This window comes from Oreochromis aureus, linkage group 15 (assembly GCF_013358895.1).
Source record: "Oreochromis aureus strain Israel breed Guangdong linkage group 15, ZZ_aureus, whole genome shotgun sequence".
NCBI lineage: Eukaryota > Metazoa > Chordata > Actinopteri > Cichliformes > Cichlidae > Oreochromis > Oreochromis aureus.
Window position 1 is genome coordinate 15,777,870 of NC_052956.1, and position 21,986 is coordinate 15,799,855.

A 21,986-nucleotide genomic window follows, 5' to 3' on the forward strand; every position below is an offset into this window, starting at 1 on the left:
AACATGAGGCTCTTCTCCTCCCACATTCATACATGCAGTCCTTATTATTTTATTGTGATATCTTTCTAACGACCAGATTCAAGATCAATATTCATAATCACCAAAATTCCTCAAACGTCCAAAAGTATCGCTCCTACTGACTGTTAAAAAACCAAAAACACTGGCTGGTTATGAAAGACACAGCGCTCTCAGTGCACCGTCTTGAACCTGAATCTATTTTCATACATGTAGATTGGTTCCTTTCATGTTCGGACACATATCTCCTGCTGTGCCAGTTTCTCATCTCATTCCTCTTTCCCTTCTCGCAATCAAAAAAAGATGTTCACGATAAATAAACATTAGCCACTTACGTTTTCCTACTAAATCAGCAATGTCCTGAAGATCTCCTTCCATTACTGCCTGATTTTCTTCATCAATAAATAAATAAATATCTGCTTATTCCTAGTGATTTTTAGCCCCTGAACAGCAGGGTTAGGGTCAAGTGACACAGAGAGTTGAACCTCTATGCCAGAGAGTGTAAGAGCACTTTTATCTGAGGTACACCATCTAATATTCATATTCATGGCGCTCGTTCCTGCTTTGATTTCTTATTTCTTTCTGCTCTGACATCTCCTATGCAGAATAATAAACATGACTCTGCTCTGCTGTTTACATATTCACACATATTCTTGATTCTGATATGGATATTCTTTGGATAATGAGCTATTTACATTTAACTTTTCTCCACCAACTCCTCTCTTCTCTTTGCTCTTCCCTTCACCTCCCCACCCTACCCACTCCATCCCCTTCTGTCACTCCCATATCATTCTTTCTGAATCTCTTTCGCCTTTACCCACCCCAATCTGCCCCCCACCCCCACCCCCACCCCTCCTGTGTGTCTCTCTGGGAGATGAATTGAATATGTAAGCTATTGGATGTGAATGAATAAAGCATCCCATCTCAAACACACATTGGTGACACCTTATTAACCACATGTCAGATGCACATGACAGCTGCAGCGCACACACACACACACACACACAAATACACAGCTTCCATTCGCGTACACTCAGACACAGCATGCCCATGCTGGCATAGACAACAATTGAGCTATCTCGTCCTCATATAAGCATCTACACACACAGACGGAGGGTTTGCACCCACATTCAAACACAAGAGTCGCACACATAGATCTACATACCCTCCCACATGAGCTATCCTCATTAGCCTATATTGTGTTAGTGACCTTCGTTTTATGAGTCAGTCACAGTGGATGTACATGTGAAACACAAAGTTGTTCATAACAAAAAAACCACACAAACACACAGAGAGGTCAAGAAAACAGCTGGCCGGAAGCACGTAGGATGTAACTCAGCATTAACCTTTTAATCACAGAGTTAGTCAATTATTCAATCACTCTTTCATATGATAAGACATCCTCTATATCAGGGCTGGACAATTAATTTCCATAAGGGGCAACATCATGAACTAAATATTTTGCCCTTAAAATGAAGCTTTGGTCCAAAATCACTCGTTATTTACTTCATGCTGCACTGGAGTCACTGTTGACTGTCCAAATTAACATCACTGAATTAAACTTAATTACTTAGCTAATGATAAAATATGCTATTGGCAGCTGTGATTTAAGCTAACAAATTTGATAAATGGCTCAAGCTTCTGTGAATCCTGCATTTGTTTACTTCTGTCTGACTTTGTTGACACACTGTATTAAAAATTAATACACTGGGAACTATCATTGTACGTCCAAAAATTCTTCAAAAAAGCTTATATATAAATATACCATCAGATAAAAAAAAAAACAGCAAAGAAGTTGACAGAAAATCTATTAAATAACCTTGAAAATGTTTTTCAAAATCCTCACCTCTGACGATAAGCGCAGCAAAGTTGGACACCCCAGAGCCGCGCTCTGACTGGGTGACACAGCGATACAGATCTTGATCTTGATTAGTGACTTCTTTGAGGTGGAAGGAGGCAGCAAACCGTCTGTGGTTGATGTTTTTGGTCAGAGCCACTGGAATATCTTCTCCATTTCTCCTCTACAGACAAACACACACAGACAGATCAGGTGTTGCAGCGGGTATGAAGGGTTAAATGCCTTGCTCAAGGTCAGCCAGCACTGACCACAGACACATGCGCACACACTCATGTGTGTGCACACTCTCATCCCCCTCTGCTTCGCTGACAGCAGGTTTGAAGGTCATGACTACAATAGAACCATAATGAAATCAGCAGCTATTAAACTCTTAATCATGTTAGCTGCTAGATGTATGGCCTGAAGTCAGTCAGTGTGACTGTGACTGTGTGAGTGTGTACTTGTGTGTTTGCGCAGTTGACACTTTATAATTGGACATACAAGTCCTAAGGGTGTCACATTCAGTACACTCTTTGTGTTGTTAATTTCTGTAAATAAAGCTATATACTGCATATTCATATTATTTTACAAGGGACTGCTCGCATTAATCAGCACAAGAATGCAATGACAGATTTAGCAAGACCTTGCTCATTTTCATTTGTACTTTAATGGATGTTAAAATGCAACTTTATGAAGACAGAGAGTCATATAATGAAGGGAAAGTCTGTCCCAATTACAGAAAACATGCTCTTAGTTGAGTCCAGTGGCATGAATTTTCTCTTAACTTATCAAGCCTTTCTGGCTTTAAAGTTGACTTTCTTAAATATGTTTTTACTGTCATATTCTGTAAAAATAAATAAGTAAATAAATGAAATCCATCCAATAATGTTGTATTTAGGTACACTAAAATGAATACCACTGTTAGATGTGACAAAACATGCTGTTTTTGTATCTGGGCTTGAAAGGCTGCAAATATTATTGCAATTTAAATACTGCTAGTTAAATAACCCGATCATCATAATTAATCGTTTAGATCTGGTCTTGCTACAAACGCCTTGTAGAACTTGTTCGTGCAATAACAGCACACCGCGCACGGTTTGCAAATGTTTTCTTGGTTGTACCTGTAGCCAGAGTTTATTGTTCGAGGTGTCTCGTCCCGTGGCGATACACTGAAAAGTGGCATTTTGTCCAGCGTTCACCTCCACATCCCCGAGGCGCAGGAAATGAGGCGATTTATCTGCAGGAAATGAGGTCAAACAAAGAGGCGAATCAGATTAGGTTTACAGCGAGGATATATGTATTTGTGCTTTAAAATGTTTTGATTTTATTCCTCTCTTTAAAATGGAAATGAGGTGACAAAACGGTCACCTTATCACAAACACACAATACATTTCAGGACGATGGGCCACCCTGAGGAATATGTTCATTTTTATCATTATTATGTTTTACTGGACCACAGCACAGTACTGACTTGCCATTGCCAGGTAACAATAATGCCACATTCACTACATGTGACTGACATGGCTTCCAGTTCTTAAATACCATGCTAAGATAATGAAGTAAGCCTTTTTAGACCCTGAAGATGCAGTTCAGCCATGACATCTTTATTCTGGGGATGTGATTGCAATCATAGATAGCAGCTCCTATGGTGAATGAAAACACACACACACTAGCACACGCTCACACACACACAAGCTCACACATGCACGCATGTGAATGTGTGCACACACACACAAACCCGTGTGTCCAGAAATGCAGCTGTGAGAATGAATGCTTCCACTGTGGAGACTAAGTACTAATTCCTTTTTAAATACTTGCTCCTTCCTATTAAGGGCCCCGCTGCTCTGCCTTTAAAAGACCAGGGATCCTTTTTTCCCTCCCATATTTTACAAGATTTCACGTCCAAGTGTAGAAATGTGTTTCAGACTCATATTGACAACTTGTGACAGAGACAGGGACCACAGGGACACCACGACCCCACGAACTCTACTAGGGGGACTGTTCACGACACTTTATTTTTATGACTTATAATCAATAGAATCCATTAAGAAACAGAATTGTCCTGGAAGATTTCAGTGCTTCTGCTAGATAGATAACAAAAACAGCTGTAATAGTTTCCTCTCCAGGAACATGCCTATGGCTTTAGATTAACAGACCCTTCTGTTAACAGTTTGTCGTCACAACCCTTTTTTTCTCGCCTCTAGTGGTAAGGAAACACTCAAGCAAAGAAGAGAGGAAGACTTGAGACGTACTGAGAATTTAAAATGGATCGCAGCCCTCATCTCTTTCCTGTCAGTACAGAGACAAGAAAGCTACTGTTCACTCTGTGTGTGTGTGTGCACGCATCTGTGTGTGCTTGTGGGTTAAAGAGATAGAGAGAGAACTGCTGAGTGGTCAGAATCTTCTCTCTCCATGATTGCCCTAATACTGTCTCATTTCCCGCTTCACTCTCTCCTATTCCCCTCTTTCTCTCTGTGTTTCCTCCTCTCTCCTTTTTTTATTTCTCTCATTTTTCTCTACGACTTGCCTTTCTCCTCTTGCCGCATCCCTCCTCTCTTGTGTCACCTTCCCACTTATCTACCCATTCAAGTGCAACAGAAACCATCCCAGGTACAGTCTAATTAGTGGCCAAAGCTATCAGCGTCTATCCAGCGAACTAGGACTAATTGCTGGCATGCTAATGACTCACCGCATGGGTAGCTGAGCACCTGAATGTCGTCTATGGCGATGAAGCCGGCTTTGCTGTCCGAAACCTCAGCTTCAAATATGACCTGAGAGAAGAGAGATAGAGGAGATTTACCTAATGCTCTCCCAATTGCAGTTTAAACAGTTAATATCAACACTGAGATGAAGATATCCTGAAATGACATCTTTTTAATGTGCTATTTAATAAATTCACATACAATTAGCATGCACAAATTACTGACAACAGCATTTACAAGTAGCACACAAAATGCTTGAGCTTGATACCTTGAAGAAGTTGAATTTGCAAATGTAACAATTTGTGCACATAAACCGTGTATCAAAAACAGAAAATACAATAACAGGAAAGTGAAAGCCTGAGAGAAAAGTAATCCACAAATGCTCTGTTTGCAAATCACAAGCCCCTTATGGTTACGAAATCAACTCTTTAGTACTGTTACCAGATCACAAACTGTTTTGATGCATCCTAAGTGCAGTGGAAACTGCAAAGTGAGACTATTGCCATTTCAATTTGTTGTGAATATGAACAATTCAATCTTAAAGCAGGCTGAAAGTCACCGACAGCAGCTGGTGATGTGCTTTAAACTGGATAAATTCAAAACCGCCACCCTGAATGCCGCTGGATTTATAAATTCTGCCCAACACGGCAGGGAGGATAAATGAGATACTTCCTTATGGATCATAGTAATCTCTTTGGGTACACAAAAATGGCTGCTAAAGAAATTATAGTATATACTGAAATCCAGTGTGGTAAGTTAGAGAGCAAAGGGCTATGACCCATCTGTTTGTTCTTTTTTCCCCATGCCTATTTTTCCTTTCCTTTCCTCTTTTGTCTTATTTTACTACATCTGTCTGTTTTTCCTTATGTTGTCAAACATCTGTGCATGTAACACATGATGAGAAAAAGGACGAAAAAAGCCCCAAAATAAATACATGAAATTCAATTTTCTTTTAGCTATGATAATAGTTTTGGCCTTGGGAGTCAAATTCAGTAAATCCATTGTACTGACATCCATGTTCCCCACAGGATAATTCCTAATTTCGTTTTTGTGCTACCAGCAGGTCAAAGATTGATAAATACTTCAAACACATAGAGTCACACATTAAAGGCATGGGAGGCTGCCATTAGCTGCCTTTCTACTGCATGAACAGCTCCCCGATCAGCCATTTAAGCCTTTTTCTTCATAGTGTTGGAGGATCCACAATACTTTAAACGTTATGTAATACTTGCAACAATTTTGACTGTGATGCCAAAAGTTATGACTAACCAATCTGTAAGACCAAAATCCTTTGTTCTATTCTGACAAGTTGCTTTTTAAAAAAATGGAGTTTAATCAACGTTTAATGCACTTTTAGTTTCCCCAGGAAAGCTTCCAAGAAAGGTGGTATAGGCCACCTTAAAAGTGCTGGATAGTTGAAAACAGCTCATTCTTAAGGGTAAAACTAAAATGTGATTTGAGTACCATGACCTGGAGAAGGTAGTGAAAGTTTAGCGTTATGGGAATGGCCTCGGATGAACTGGAAAAACAAACCTGTCATACTTGTTTTGATTCCCTTGGGGAATGGAAACGCAGTGTTTGTTAATCCACCAGGACTTTACAAGTATTTAAATGTAAGATGATAATTGGGCAAAACAGATTACCCATTAGGATATTTCATGTATATATAACTTTAAAATATGATGGGTGACCATTGTGAATCTGATGAAAATAAGAAAACCAATCTGTGGACATTTTTGCCGTGAACTAACTTCTCATGTGTTCGTATGATTGCTTGGAAGAAATAAGCAATCATGGCTGAGTAGGCAAATTACCTGCTTAACACTAAGTAACACAGGCAAGCTAAATTTGTAGATTTTAAGTGGAGTCATAACAGTCAACAGGTGCTTCAACCTCCCTGCAGCTCACTAAGGATCTGAATAAGGAAAATCCACCTCATCGTAATCTCTCTCTTCTTCACTGCCTCCTCCTTGTCCATACGTTAGCCTTCCCAAGCCTTTTCCCCTTCCTCTATTTCTCGCTTGCTGTCTGTTTTCTAACAGTGTTTATTTAGAAAGGAGCACCTAATGAACAGAAGAGAAAGGACAGGAAGAGAAAAGAGGAGGTAGCCATCAAAAAGAGAGGCAGGGGGAGAAAGCGAGCAAGGCAGTGAGCAGTTGTTGTCATTCATCACCTGTAAAAGGAAATCTGCCGTGAACTGTTTACCCACAGCTTATCATCTCCTGCTTGTCACACTCTCCCCCTCTCGGTCTCCCTCCCCTACCAATCTATCTTGTCTCTCTCTCCTATCATCTTTCACTCATAGCTCACTGCGGAGCCCAGCAGAAAGACATCAGCTGACTTTTAATACCTTCATTTCTGTCTATCTGTCTGCCTGCCTCCTATACACCTGCATGTAGGTGCATGTATAAAAACATATAAACCAATGTTTTATGTTTATGCTTCAAGTCATTGAGGACGAACTCGGGTCACAAGTCTGGGCAATGAATGTTCCCCAAATAAAGTGAATAATATGAATCCTCTCAAATTATCTTAATACTTTTTCTTCTTACATAGCCTAAAGGAAATCTATTTAATATAGACATAATACTTAAATGAAATGTGTGGCTTAGGGCTGGCTCTTTACCATCCTGCTATCCAAAAGTGAGATTAAAAAATCTTTAACAACCTTTCTGAATTTGCAGCGTATGAGTGGAATCTAACCCACAGTATAGTCTGAGGTTTGGCTGTGGACGTTTAGCTGAACAAATTATATGTTGGTTATGAACTTGTTTGAACCTGACAGAGAATGAAAGACTGAGTACACAAGGTCTGCCCATCGGTGTCCAATTAAATTTTAGCATTTAGGAAGTTTAAAAGCAAGAAACTTGACATCAAACTTTTAAACATTTTCAAATCTCAGGCCAACTCTTTTGGCAGTGAAGCAAGTCGCTGCAGTCAAATCAAAGATTATAATCAATTTTTTGAGCTGGTCTTAAATCTACACTCAGCTAATGTTTGTGTACTCATGAGTGTGGTATTGAAAGGACTTTCTTCATGCCCAGGGACATGTGGCTTGGGTGCAAGTCATTTTACCTTCTTGTAAAAGTTAATTGTCCACCATAAGGCCATTTGAATTCATATTCATATATTGGATTGCGGTCACCTCTGATACATACAGCGGGTCAAACACTCACTATCTGACCAATCCAATCAGTGTAGAGCAGGTTTATTGTTTTCTGAAATGTTAAAGCCTACATCATTACTCCAGAGTATGTCACTCAGATACAGTTTATGCATGCATGGCCATTGAATCAAACATGTTTAAAGCTGCAGGGAAGGAACATTTTCATGTCACCTTATAGCCCGAAGGTTAATAAATGTAAATTGTGTTTGGGCACTGCTTCTGTATATATATCATATGAATTAACGCTTAAGGTAATTTAAGTTCCTGTGAGAAAATTAGTCTTAAAATATCTTGTTTTGTCTGACCAAGAGCTCAAAACTTGAGATTTACTGTCATATTTAAAAAAAAGAAAGAAACAAAAACAAAATGCATCACTTAAACCACCAACCTTTGGAATATATTTCTACTCTGGTATCAAACTGTCACCAGATATTATTATCTTTATTATATAAAGTTCTTTCTTCACTGCAGTGTGGAGATCTAGAAACGGTTAAGATTGTTAAGTTTTCAGTTGAAATAAAGAGCCAAGAAAGACAAAATGTTTAAGAGGACTACAAGTTCTTCTTAAACTGTGCTATGTGGCTTTGTCTGCATTTCGTACGTGCATCTGTTGTTGCATGCGACAGGTCTTCCCCTGGTGAAACGAGTCTCATTACAGCTGAAGCTAAAGTGCTAACAGAGAAACATGTTCCAACATGATAAAATAGCTTCATACTCTGAAATCCAATAACCTGTTTCCCAGCCTCAAAACCTATATAATCCTTGGCAAACCTGGATGATTATGTTCCAATTAAAACATGTTGACACACGAGTTTCATGCTGGTGATCGCCTCTGAGGGGGACTGGGCTCCAGATGGGCCATTTGGAGGAAGTTCTTACACTTTGCTTTATAGTAATATTACACAGTCCCCTGGCTGTGTGTGTTAACATGATCAGTGTGTGTATGGAGCTACAACGCTCAGCCTGTAACGTACACACATGTCTGAACACCACCCAACGGCCGCGCACAGATCAAGTTGACTGACACAAATTAAGAAAGAGGAAGAGACAAATATGCACATAAGATCAGTATAATGCAACCTGCAACAATATTCCTGCAATAGATTTTGCTATGTGAATCTCATGTTCAGGTTCACGTCAGACAGCTGCTCATTAAAAACACATAAACAAGACCATAGGGCAATGACAACAATGTCAGTGTCCAGCATGGTGACACACCCCTATGCGTGCAAACACGTGTACACATAAACTCACACCCGGCTGGTCTTTCTAAGTGTCTTTCTAGCCTAATCGCCACCTCCTGAGCCTCAGTCAACACAAATAAATCAGCTGCCTGCCTCACAGCACGTGTATGTGTTTGCCTTTATTTGTGTGTGTCTGTGTGACATCTGCGTTTTCACATCAGTTCGACAGAAACTAAAGAACTATACATGATAGTGGGATGTTCTAATTGTGTAGTTGCTGTTTGTTATTTTACCGATTTACCTGATATTCATTAGGCCAGAAGGTGGAAACGGCAAGTTCGGCTCTCAGCCACTCTTTACCTGCACAACGACATCAGGGTCAAAATAAGTAGTTATAAGCAATAATGCATAAACATTGAATTGAATCAGATTAAGCACTGCTGTGAGCTAGTCTTTACCAGTGTAGGACGTCACATTCCATATAGGGTTAGCCAAGGGACCCTTGTTCACCTAGAAATCAAACAGAACCACCATCAGCTACAAAATAGTTTACACAAAAATGAACCTATAAGCATGCAGCGCACTGGAATTCATGATTTATCCACAGAGGCCCCTTTTACATTCCAGTCAGGCATCTTTTTCTTGGTTTATTACAGCTCACCTGGCTCTAGCCAGGAAATTCCAAAGAAACTACAATCTAATCTTAATGTGTTTTCTAAGAACATTCACACACAGAAAAAAGAAAAGAATAGGATCAGGAGACAGAGGTGTTATGGAAATAACTGTGGAATAGACTGTCAAAGCACCAGATATGTGAATGCACTTCTCTATATTACTTAAGTAAAATAAATAACATAATGTTATTTTGAAATAAACATGAGACTGCATGTGTGTTGCTTTAAAAATCATGTTTAATTGTGAAATGAAAGTGTCGGTTAAAGCAAGGCAATCCGCAGCCTCTATTGCACGTTAGCTGCAATAATTGCGGGGATGTTTCATAAAACCAAAACCAAGAATTTCCAATAAATCCAGTACTCTTTTGCTTTGTTTTCTTCTCTTCTGTTTTGTTTTAAATGGAGAGGCTTTGGTCACCATCTGCTTTTGTGACAAACAAACTGCTTTAATTAATTTAGAATAATGCAATCCAGCTTGCGCTCTATAATATCTAGCCTCAGAGAATGTACACTGCTGTATAGTGGCTGGTGGAGGTGTACATTTGGTCTTGATTCAGCTGGTTTGTTTGGTAGTTAGAAAAATCCAAATAAATATAACCCTCAGTTAATTGAGGTCTACTATGTTTTTCTGTTTTCTGGCACATATTAATTCTACATAGCTGGGCATAAACATGGCCAAAGTTACAAATAATGAAGTCACCATATGTGCAGGTAATCCATGTGAGCTAACAGCTCTGTCCCTGAACTGCTTTAAACTAGCAGCTTTGCTAGCACTTTATTTTTTACTCTTATATCTGTATGATGTCAGAGAGAGCTTAGATCAACGGGCTCTCTCAGGCACACAGCTGACACATCTGCCGCTAAAACTTTTTGATTATGAGGGCCAGTAATGCTCAGTTAGTTTTAGATCCCAGCTAAAACAACAGGCTGCACCAAGACAGGGTATAAGATAAAAAAGGATTATTTTAAACTGTGAATCATGCAAAGTCACGCTAGCCCAGAAATAATAAGAGTTAGGTGGGAGCGAAGATCTCTCCTCTTTAAGACAATTAACTACTACATATCCAATCTACTCTACTAGATCGGATCTCAGTACCTTCACCAGGACGTTGAGCGTGCCAGGGTTGGAGCCATCAGGGCTACTGAGGAGATAGTTGAAGTCGATACAGTGAGTATCATTCTCCTTCATGACTGGCAGCTGAAACCTGGCTTTTTCTCCAACATCATACTGCGAGACGTCAACATACATGTAGGAACCTGCGTGAAAGGACAGAAACAAAGGACTTTAACCACAGTTGGAAAGCAAACAATGCAGCAATTTTAAATCTGACCGGATCAAGAGCAATGAATTGCTCATTTTGTTTGCAGCTGCTTGTGCTTGTGCCAACACATACCTTCAAAAATTCAGTGCTTGAACAGACTAGCAAGGATGCTCTCTGAGGGGCTAGTTAGTGTGTAGACAGTGAAACTATGGCTGCATTTGCCAAAGAGTGGGCTGTATGTACCTACATGAGCATCCGACCGCTTCTGTACAAGGTTATAACAGTCTAAAGTATTTAGAAACTTTAAAATAATATTTTGCACTGTTTTTTGTTTATTCTAATAATACTCCCCTGTAAAAGTTACCTTCTACTCAGCAGTCCTTTTAGAAATAACAGAGAAACTGCAGCAGTACATGCAGCTGAACGAGTCTATAAAAGTCACTTGGCACAAGGTTGGGAACAAATACTAATAATTGGAAGATGTGCAACAACTGGACTGACGCATAAAGAGGAAACTAAATGTCTGCAGCTTCTTGAGAAGAAACCAGAGCAATATCCGGAAGAAGAATGGATAAATGATGCACCACTTTTTAATATACGTAAGTGATTGAACAGTGCTTGTATGGCAGGAAACATAAACTGCTGTATCCCCATTTGAGGAACTGGAACCTCCAAATTGTCACAATAGATTTCACGCTCTGATTTCATGATTAGTGGATGATTTTATTTCCTAGCAGTTCTCTGGGTGATGCTTCTCTGTTTTTACTTCTGTTGTTTGCATTATTCTGGCCCCTTCAACACCGAATTCACACACAAATCAGTTACTTTTGTTATGCTAACACAATGCCACACTGGAGAAATGTTTCATTCTCTACAACATCAGCAAGCCAAGAATAAATATACTTCAGGTACTTTGCTAGCCTACTGAGTACTATACCATGACAGCATGATACACCATTATAGCTGACTGAAGGGAATAATCTGGCTGTACCGACAGGACAGACAAACTGTCCTTCCAGATGTTCTAGTAATCAGCTCAGACCAGAACCAGATGTTGATGGAATGAAATATGATAAAATGTGATCCTGCTCTGCTTGATGTTTAATCTCACAATCTCACATTAGCTCATCACAAATTCAGAGAAACGATCCCATGATAACGATTAAGTCTAATTCCTTGAAACATATATTGTTGTATTCGTTTTGAATATGCAATTCTTATTAATCACCTATGAAGACAAATGCATATTATCATAAACTGGATATCTTTGAGTTTGAAATTCTTGGCTGAACACTTGAATGTTTGAAATTAATGCATTTGCAGTTGTAATCCTAAATAGAATAGATAGAATAGGATAGATCTATTCTATCTATTCTAGCATAGAATAGAATAGAATAGAATAGAATTAAATACAATTAAATAAAGTTAAATTGGATAAAACCCTACATTCTATAAAATGCCCCTGGTTAATTGTATTTCCATATTAGACTATACATAATATGTACTATACAATGGGTTCTAGACAATAGCGCTTATCACTTATTGTTTAGCTAATCTACTGTGAGAAAACACATCTCTCTGCAGAATGGAGCAGAACATAACAGGCTTTGAACGGATGCACACAAACATGTGGAGGCACGGACATGTGTGCGCACATGCACACACACACATGCACATCAGCTTCTCAGTACCCCAGTTATTGTTTTGGCTGTTCTTTTCTTTTTATCCCTGCGCTTTTTTCTGCCATGCAGGTATTAGAATAATCTCACTTCTTGGTTCTGAATGTCACAAACAAAACCCAAAATGACTCCAGCCAACCTGGACTACAGCCAATCAGACTGGAAACAAAACAAGGCCGGCACTGATTTTCTCTCTATCTAAATCTGCTCCAAAATGAACATATAATGGACATCACTCCCTTTATTTATTTATTTTTCATTTCTGCCACTGATGCTAAGATGGTGACATGAAAAAAAGAGCCTTTAAGATGGCTGCCAAGATGATGTGCCAGCTAAAAATACTCCTATCAGTCAGAGACCCAGATATGTCACAACACAAACAACGTTGCAAAATATAACCTTTAGCACTTCAGCTAATCAAAGCGCTGCCTGCTACAAAAATATAACAGGAAAAGGATTTAGTATAGGTTGAAAACAGCTGAGTAATATGTGACAACAGTGTCTGTTTACTGAAATAATTCCAACATATATTCTAGAAATCACATTAATATCAGTCTGTAACACCAGAACAATGACAAGACCTAACCTGGCACAAAAGCTGCATTTGAAAACATGACTAATAATGAAAGACTCACTGCACACAAAACTGATGCTACACTGCTACACCCATGCTAAGCAAGCACCTTATGATGCCAAGAACATCTGACACAGTTTCTAAAATGGCTGATTCTTTTGAATGGGTAAAGTCTAAAATGGCTGGTAATAGAGTAATGACACAAGATAATTAAAGATGAGACTAAAAATACCGCTGTGATAGCCGAATATGTCACAACAAGAGCAACAGTAGCAGGGCAGACTGAGGACAGTATTCTCCAGCAAAACAATAACAGCTAGCTGCTGGAATAACAGCTAATGGGCTATTTTCATTTTTAGCATTTTAAGGCACCAATCAAGATGCGTGAGATGTCAAATACCATTCCACAGTAACACGTGCTCTTCATTCATAGGAAGGAAGATCCCTGCACAGACTACAGATTATGTAGCCTGGAGTCAAACATGGAGTTAATTTCATTTTTTCTTTTCACTTCAAGACACTGCTTGCATCTCCAGAGGCCATGCTCAGTGTTCTATACATATAAGCAACAGTGGAAATTACATTTCCGCTCCCTTTTCTGACTAGAATTCATTATTTTACTGACACCTCATGCATTGCCTTATAATCCTGAAATTTAATTAGCACTTCTATCTTAATTTGTTGCTTTAAAAATGTCCCCATATTGTTATAATTTTTAATTAAACTGCATACTGCTTTTGTGAAGGTTAACACTCACGTCTTGTAGGAACTGTGTCATAAAGGTTGGATTTATTGGTAATTTTAAGGATTTTATAATGGTGTTGCTGCCTTCTTCATTATTTGATCATTATTAAAACATTTGGTGCACACGAGACCAGCTTTGGTGCATTTTAAATGCCTCCCCTCCTTATTAGATAGCGCACACTGATAAACATGAGAGACATGGAGAGAATGGCATGCCAAATAGGTTTTGAGTGGTACTGGCTGACAACATTGTGAGTCAAGAGTATCTGCTTTAGTCCGCTGAGCCACAGGGCCCCTGCCCATGAATGTTCAACTGGCACAATGCACATTGCCAGAGTAGCTTGTAGACCCTGCCATGGTGACTAGTGCCAACATCGACCCCCAGAGACATTACATAGAAGAGTTTTATCTCTTATTACAAACACTGCCAAACCCTGCAATGTCAGTACTGCCATAACCACAAATGGTGATTAGCAACTGGCACAAATCAATGTGGGTTATAAGGAACAAAAGTATCATTTTTGTCACTGCTATAACTCTAAAAGGATTCTGTGTAACTCCCCTAGTAGATGACTCCTTTTATTCTGCCCTTACCTTTGACAAAATAAACCCCCTGATGTACTAATCAGCGAAAAAAGTCACTCCCAAAGGTCTTCGGGAACTCTTAACAACTCCCCAAACAATGGGATTGGTATTCCTTTGTTTTCAGGGGTCAGAACCCAAAAGAGTTTAATGCCACTCCTCTTAAATCAAGCCATGCCCTCAGGGAGATTGTAGTTAGCCAGGCCAGAGTATTAAATTACTGGTGGCTAGGATAGCTTGAGAAAACTATTCTAATAATAGACATTACTAAAGTTTCCCTGGGCATGGCACTTAAGCAACCAACTCAACCCCTCACCCATTTCCCTTAAGTCCTTCCAAATAGAAACCTAGCCAAGTGCTGCATCTGTAATTCCCTCTAGCAACCTCGTTTTCCATCCACTGCACCACTGTTCCACACCCCGCTGGCATTATTAACACATCAAATGTCAGTTCATGCTCCCATACCTTTAGGCAAGGCTCTGAACCTCCCCTTTAGCAACCAACATCTCCAAACCATTAACCTGCTCTGCCATCCCCATGCCCCTGCTCATTCCACTAGCTTCAACAGCCATTAATGCTATGTTAATTGCAGCCATTACCTCTGCACTCTTAGGCAAGGTATTTAACCTCTTCAGGCTGCCAACGGTGCCCTCTCAGCACAGTGACACCACTTGGTATTAATAATGCTAAATGCTAGACTTTGGCTTCGTACCACTGGGCACCACACTCTTGTGTCAGTGCTTAATTATATGCAAGACCACACATGCACGACACACAGCAACAAAGTGGGTCTTTGTGTGTGAAAATTGTAAAAAGTCGGCTTTTAAATGAACCTTTCTCTAAATGTCAGCGAGCCTGGGTTGTCATGAAGATAAGTCTGAGAGATAAATAACAGCACTGCATTGTCATGGAAACAAAATCATAATCTTCCACAACAGAGGAAGAGGAGAGGTCAGAGGCAAGAAGTGGTAAGAGGAGAGGGTGAAAGGAATGAAGGTAACGTGAGATCAAAAAGAAAAGGAAAGGAAAGGAGAAACAGACTATGTTTGTGGTGCTACACTGCAACACAGTTTCCTTAATGTGGTTAAATTCATACTTCCACTTGACATTCTTACTCTGTGTTTTTTTGTGAAGCTAGTTACCATTTCAACATTGCATAGCTGGTTACTGTTATAACATTTTGGTTTTAACATTGTAAAGCAGGCAACCTTCCCTGTTCCCTGCCGTTGATTAATGACCTCATATTCTGTTAATTAGACCCTCAGCCCTGAGGCAGAAAGATTTAATTTCCCCTTCATCATCATCACAAAGAAAAAAAACAACTGATTAGAGAGGAGAGGAGAGGAGAGGAGAGGAGAGGAGAGGAGAGGAGAGGAAAAAGTACCAAGAACTTGTACAGTGATATATACATATTCCATTAGAGTAAAAGTCCGTCAATCAGCTCCTACATCAGTCAGAGTACAAAACTAGTATTATCAGCAAAATAAACTTAAAGCATCAAAATGAAAGTATGTGATCTGCAGAACACTGATGCATCAATATGTAAGAAGCATTTTGCTGCGGCAGCTGCCCGAGGTAGAGCTAGTTTTATACTGCATACGCTTCGGTCATTTAGTCCAGTGATTCCCAGCCTAGGGGCTGACCCCCTCCAAAAGGGAGCAAACTACATCTGCAGGCTCATGGAATGATTAATTGAGAGGGGGAAAAGCTGCTATGCAAGATTATTTTTGCTTTTTTTTGAAATATTGGGTAATTCTGCATCAGAATTAGGCTTTAAATGAAACCACCTGGGAAAATTAGACAAAAAAAATGTAGCTGCTAACAACTCACTGAAACATTTTTTAGGGGAAAGCAACCAAAAAAAACAACCAAAAGTTGCAAACCGCTGTTCATAGTTCAGCGTATACGCGATGTGAATATCAGAAGTTGACTGTTTGGGATATAGCAGAGCAGTAATAATCCTGCATAATGTGCTACAGTAATAAGAAGAAATTACATCTAAAAAATGGTGAAATTCGAAAAAGAGCTCAAGCACTTCAAACTGCATTGAACAATAAGCTGCTTTCTACACTCAGAGGTGATGAAGTAGGAGATGACAAACATGAGGGGAAAGGAATTTGAGCTTCACCTTGTGGCAGGTGTGGTGAGACATATGGCAGTTCCTGGGTGTTGATGTGCGTCCAGTCAAAGTCATCGTAAGGATCTTGTTGGTAGTCACACTGAGAGAAGCCCTCATCAAATGTACAACTTCCTGCAGAAAAGAGAAACAACAAAATTTAGTTAAGTTCACAAAAAGACAAAGATGAAGTTTGTTGCCTTGACTGAGTAAGCAAACACATTTATTCAAACTGACTTTCAGTCATGTTTCAAACCTTTCTTTTGTGCTTTTTTATATGTGTGCGGTTGTCTCAGCTCATTAAAAAACCACCAAAGTCTGAGCTCCGACACTCATCACTCAGGGCCACTTAGGATCACCTCTGACTCAGCCAGCAGAGCCTTCAGCTGATCATCTGAGCCCATCACCACAGCCTTGGGACAACCATGTGTGAGCTGACCGCTTCTGGCTCCGCCTAAACAGGAAGTTGCTCTAACACAGATAGACATCACTTGTCCCTGACAGCTAACTGAACCAATCAACTTAAAATGATATGCGGCTTGTTCTGGCTATACTGCTGATAGGAACAGCATTCAGGCTACTACTTGCTATCTGATTCATTGGCCTAGCAGTTATGCGCTGCTTGTGTTAATAAAATGGCCAGAAGAGACGTGGCTAAGAAAAGCCAAAATGCCATCTGATTCAAGTCTCTGGTAGTTAGTGGTCACAGAGACGTGTCCTTTGTGCCCTTTTTTATTTCCCACTGTTGAGATAGATAAAGTCTACTATAAAAAATTAAATCACAGTATATTCATGACAGTTAGACATCTATATTGTAATTAACTTATGATGAAACGAAACTGTTTGTAATTAAAATGTTAGTAGGTGCTTGGAAACAAATACTGTAGTATTTAAAAAGATCCTAAATATCATTTATAAAAAGCAGCCACTGTTTGTCTTGATTATCACTTGACTTTGTTTTGGCAACATTTTAACCTTATTTTAAAACCTCAATTTCGTGAAGTACAGATTTATATTCAAATCACTATACTACAAAATAAATAAATAAATACACAAAGGAAGAAGGAATGAGTGAGCAAGCCACCATGAAGCACTATCAGCAACCAGGACTGCCAGCTACATAAATCTCCTAGCCTTCAGTTAGCGGTACAGCTTTGCTACCTGTGTCCTAGAGCAAACTGTGGTGGCTGTGATGGAGAGCAGAACGACAGGCCCTCAGATACCCCACTGATCTGAGCTCCCGCTACAGAGGCATACCAAGAGGTGACAGCCGCCGCCGGAGGAGAAACAAGTTAACATCAAACTAAGCGACTGTCTTCAACTGCTGGCTGCACGGCTGGCTGTGACTCACAGCCTTGGCGAGGCACTGGATCACATTCCTCTCGGCATCATTCTTTAAACCAACCTCTCTTCGTACAGTTCAGTTCACTCCCATTCAGTTCAATTAAGTCTTTGTCACGGCAAGTCACCTCCGGTCACTGTGCAAAAAACATGCAGGGACATGTGCACACAAAGCACAGCACAATAAAAAAATATTTTTTTTAATCTATTCTACACTATTATACATTAAAACTCCGTGACTTCCTGTCTTCCACAGTGTGTGAGTCAGTTTGCATGTTACTGTCAGGTAACTTTCTCTGCATGTGTTAAAAATGTGTTTTTACGTGCATGGAAGTATCCCGCATCTAAAAACCTGCATACATCACACCGAACACTGAACAAACACCCCGTGCCATACATCACACATAACAAGTCACACAAATGGACTGGAGAAGAAGAAAATGTTGATCTGTAAAGTGAAGTGTAAGCGTGTTTGCTGTCACTGACTGCATCCATACAGTGTGGTCTGGAAAATAACTTCCTGTTTTATCAAAACTGTGTAACAAAAATCAGGAACACAGCTTCTTCCCCGCAGTTTCTTTGTGTAGTTATTACTCTATACTATGTATCTCAGTAATTCTTTTGACTGGAAACTACAATGAATAAATGAAATCTGCGTAATAGCTTGTTTTGTCAGTTTTCTATATATCATACACTGCTGGGTTGTGACACTGCAGATGCAGTTAGCCTTGGTTTACCTGCTACAGCGTTTGTTTAGCCCTTCTTTTATTCACTGACACTACAGAGAACGTACAATAGCAGCTTTTTTTTAGGTTCTTCTGTGGAATTTCTACCTTTGAAATCAAAGTACAGAAGCACTTGATTTAAACAAGCTTGTTTTAAATGTGTTTCATGAGCTTTTAATTGTGTACACATAAATGCCCAGCATTCCACTCGGCTCTGATACAAGCCGTGGTACAAGAGGTATTTTACCTTGGTTTAGCAGTGAAGACAAAATGTCCTAGTTTTAAATTCAGCTTTACAGGCCATATTAAATCAACATTTTCAATTGGAGAGCATTTCTCTGTCCTTGTTTGCACACCTCTGAAAGATATTCACTCACTCACACGCACACGAGATGGTAACATACTAAACAAAATGTCTGTTTTTGTGTGTACGTGCTGAAAAGGGGCCTGCAAAAACTAAATATGTGCGAAAGTGTCTGCACATACACAAACCTCACGCTAACCCGCCCACGTTCTCAGTTAACACTTCTCCCTTTCCTAAATGTCCTGCCAACCTAAACCAACACACACATCAGCAGACACATGCATCTGACAGCAAATCCTTGTTGCCAATAATGAGATGAGCAGACTTTGAACTACTCAGCAAAGTGATGAGCCATGTTTTGCTCAAATGTTGTATGGACTTGAGCCAATCTGTTTTTTATACTTTAACTTAATGTCAAATGTCAAGAATTACTGACTTCTATTTTGTGTTTGGTGTGCTCTGCTAGTGGTAAATGCTGAAATTAAACATGCAGTAATTGATTTCTTGGGTAATAAGGGCAGCATAGCATCAACTTTTAAATTGATGTGGTAACTTGTTAGTGAACAGATGCCTGTTTACCCTTCAGTAGATAGTTAGCAACATCATCATTTATTCCGAGTCGACTTCTGACCCCCTGATGAATGTAAATTTGATATTCGCTCTCCTTTTTAGTTCTGATTTTCGTTAGCATTTCCCTCTGGGAAATCTCTGGCTTCTTAGCTGCTAAAAGTATTTTCAGCTAGCCGCTACTTCTGCTTGTCTGCCTTTTGTTGCTGAGCAGTTTGTGAATGTCGGGTGTTTACGTCATCTTCAGAGGAAACAGCTGAATCTCGTGACCAAAAACAAAGCAATGAGTTCACTCAAAGTTAAAACAAAACAGCTGAGCTGCTGACTGGAAAACCAAAACAAGCTGAAAGACAGAAGATGAGGGGATCAGAAATATATGGATCGCTGGCTTTGTCACAAATAATGACCAGCTTTCACGTTCTCATCATTACTGCTCGGTCCCCAAATATTTTCCTCCTTTTTTGTACATCATATTGTTTCCTCTTCTATTTGAGTCTATGGCAGCTCTTAGAACTGTATTATAAAACAACTGAGAGGCACTGTTGCCATCTTGGATTGTGAAATCGAGGATTGGTGAGTCGTCTCTGACCTGGAACACCACACATGCCAAATTTAAAGAAGCTATGACCTCAATTTCTGACATTCTGGATCCTCAGCTATAATGAATTATATGAAATACTTCATATTAAATATTGAAATATTAATGATTTCTCACAGGTAATTATTTTTTCCAGTCTTTGCCTCTGATTAAGCATGAAAAAAAAATTAATCCCAAGCTTAAGACATGCCACCTTCCATAATTCTCAGTTTTCTTTTCAAGCTTCTCTAAAAGCTTTTTCCCAGCCTTTACCAGGACTGCAAAAATAATCTTCAGGAAGGGCCTGACAAAAAATTAAGAGATTGATTTTGTATTTTTCAAAACCCTTTGCTTTTTCACACACTGCAGCGTTGTCAATATATATATATATATATAATTTGAACAAAGGGGGCCCTGTAATAACTGTGATTAGTGTTTTACGTGTTGACATGATCTGATCACGTTGACCTGGCAGCTGTAAAACAGCTTACAATGAATATAATTGTTTTGACTAGAAATACTGTGTGTGCTTCTATCTTACTACTACGCTCTGTATGTGTTTGCTCGATAAAACTGTGTAACTATTTTGACAATTTTCAAAGTACATGTATATGCATGAGTTTGTGTCCAGATGGGTCATTATTGCCACCCTCTCCTCCATTCACAAGGACACAGAGAGAGCAAGAGAACCCAACTGCATGCTAATCACTTTCTAATCAGCTTCTGTGATTGGCTGCCTCGCTAATGAAATAATGGCGACTCATTTGCATAATAAAATAATTAGAAGGACTTGATAAAGGCTCAAGGGCAGAGACAGAAACAAAACCACACACACTTACACACGGAGATACACAGAGGCAGAGGGAAACGGGACAGCCACAGTATTTTCTAAAAGACCGTTGAATGGCATCAGACAACATCTGCCACCGTCACTCAAAATCATTTTATGGTGATTTGCATTGACCTCCACCTCTATAAGGTGAATCAGAAAAAAGTCCTTTGACCAAAACTGTTTGAAAACACGTGTGCAAGCAGCCCACAGGGGGTCCCTAGAAAGGAAGAGGCCCATTTCTCAATTACTAGTTAAGATCGAGATTATTAGCTGGCATTGGCAAAAACGTGAAACAATAGACAGTTTGATTAGCTTTTGCTCTAATTTGATCTACCCGATCTGCAGAATAGGCAGTATTAAATCATATCTAACAGCTAAAGTCTGCTTAGATAAAAGTCTCAGGGACATGTTTAAATCAAATGAAGGTCTGAGATGTTTTTTTTTTTAATATGTTCTCAAGATAATTCAGGAAATCTTGTTATGACAAAAGAAACCAAGAGAGGAATGATTATCAAATCAGTCAATACGAGTGTCCTTGTAACAAATTTATCCTCAGCTGACAAAGTTTCTCCGAAAAATGTGAGAATTTAACAGTGCAGGGTGGCCTTGGTTTTATTTAATAGTGTCAATTCAATAAACAACTAGAAAGTTGTTGTTATCAGTTGTTGTCAGTTGTTATAAAAGGCTGCATGATACAAAAACTAACTATGCGGTCTGAAATGTCTAACTAAATGTTTGCGGATTTTCAATGCCACTGAACATTGGGCTATGTTGCTATTTCTACAAAAGTCTTACAGACAGGTTTGTTTGACTGCTGTCTCTATGGATGGATGTCTGAATCTTACTATGCAAAAATCTCTGTATACCCGCCAGCTCCTCAGATACGATCAGAAGTTGCGCAATTAAAACTTGCACAAAGATACAGCTTACATATTATAACATCTTCCTATTTCCTAACAGCCACGTACCAATGAGGGAAAATGAACCATCTCTAGTGTTTATGTGCCAGTAACACCTCTTAAAAGCATTTTATCATTTCCATTACAATACCATGTCATTTAGCAAGTACTGAATGCGCTCATTTTATGTACTTAATATAAAATAG

General features: G+C 39.3%; 1 protein-coding gene across 7 annotated transcripts in view; it reads right to left on the bottom strand.

Annotated features, from left to right (window-relative positions):
- The window catches only part of ptprk (protein tyrosine phosphatase receptor type K), a 104,242-nt gene that overhangs the window by 45,651 nt on the left and 36,605 nt on the right, over window positions 1-21,986 (bottom strand). For all 7 annotated transcript variants that reach the window (XM_039598749.1, XM_039598755.1, XM_039598754.1 and 4 more), the window contains 7 exons: window positions 16,548-16,670; window positions 10,675-10,835; window positions 9,363-9,414; window positions 9,206-9,264; window positions 4,542-4,623; window positions 2,974-3,089; window positions 1,862-2,036 (listed from right to left, as the gene is read on the bottom strand). In XM_039598749.1, coding sequence (XP_039454683.1) covers window positions 1,862-2,036; window positions 2,974-3,089; window positions 4,542-4,623; window positions 9,206-9,264; window positions 9,363-9,414; window positions 10,675-10,835; window positions 16,548-16,670 — 768 coding nt within the window. The remainder of the gene's footprint in view (window positions 1-1,861; window positions 2,037-2,973; window positions 3,090-4,541; window positions 4,624-9,205; window positions 9,265-9,362; window positions 9,415-10,674; window positions 10,836-16,547; window positions 16,671-21,986) is intronic.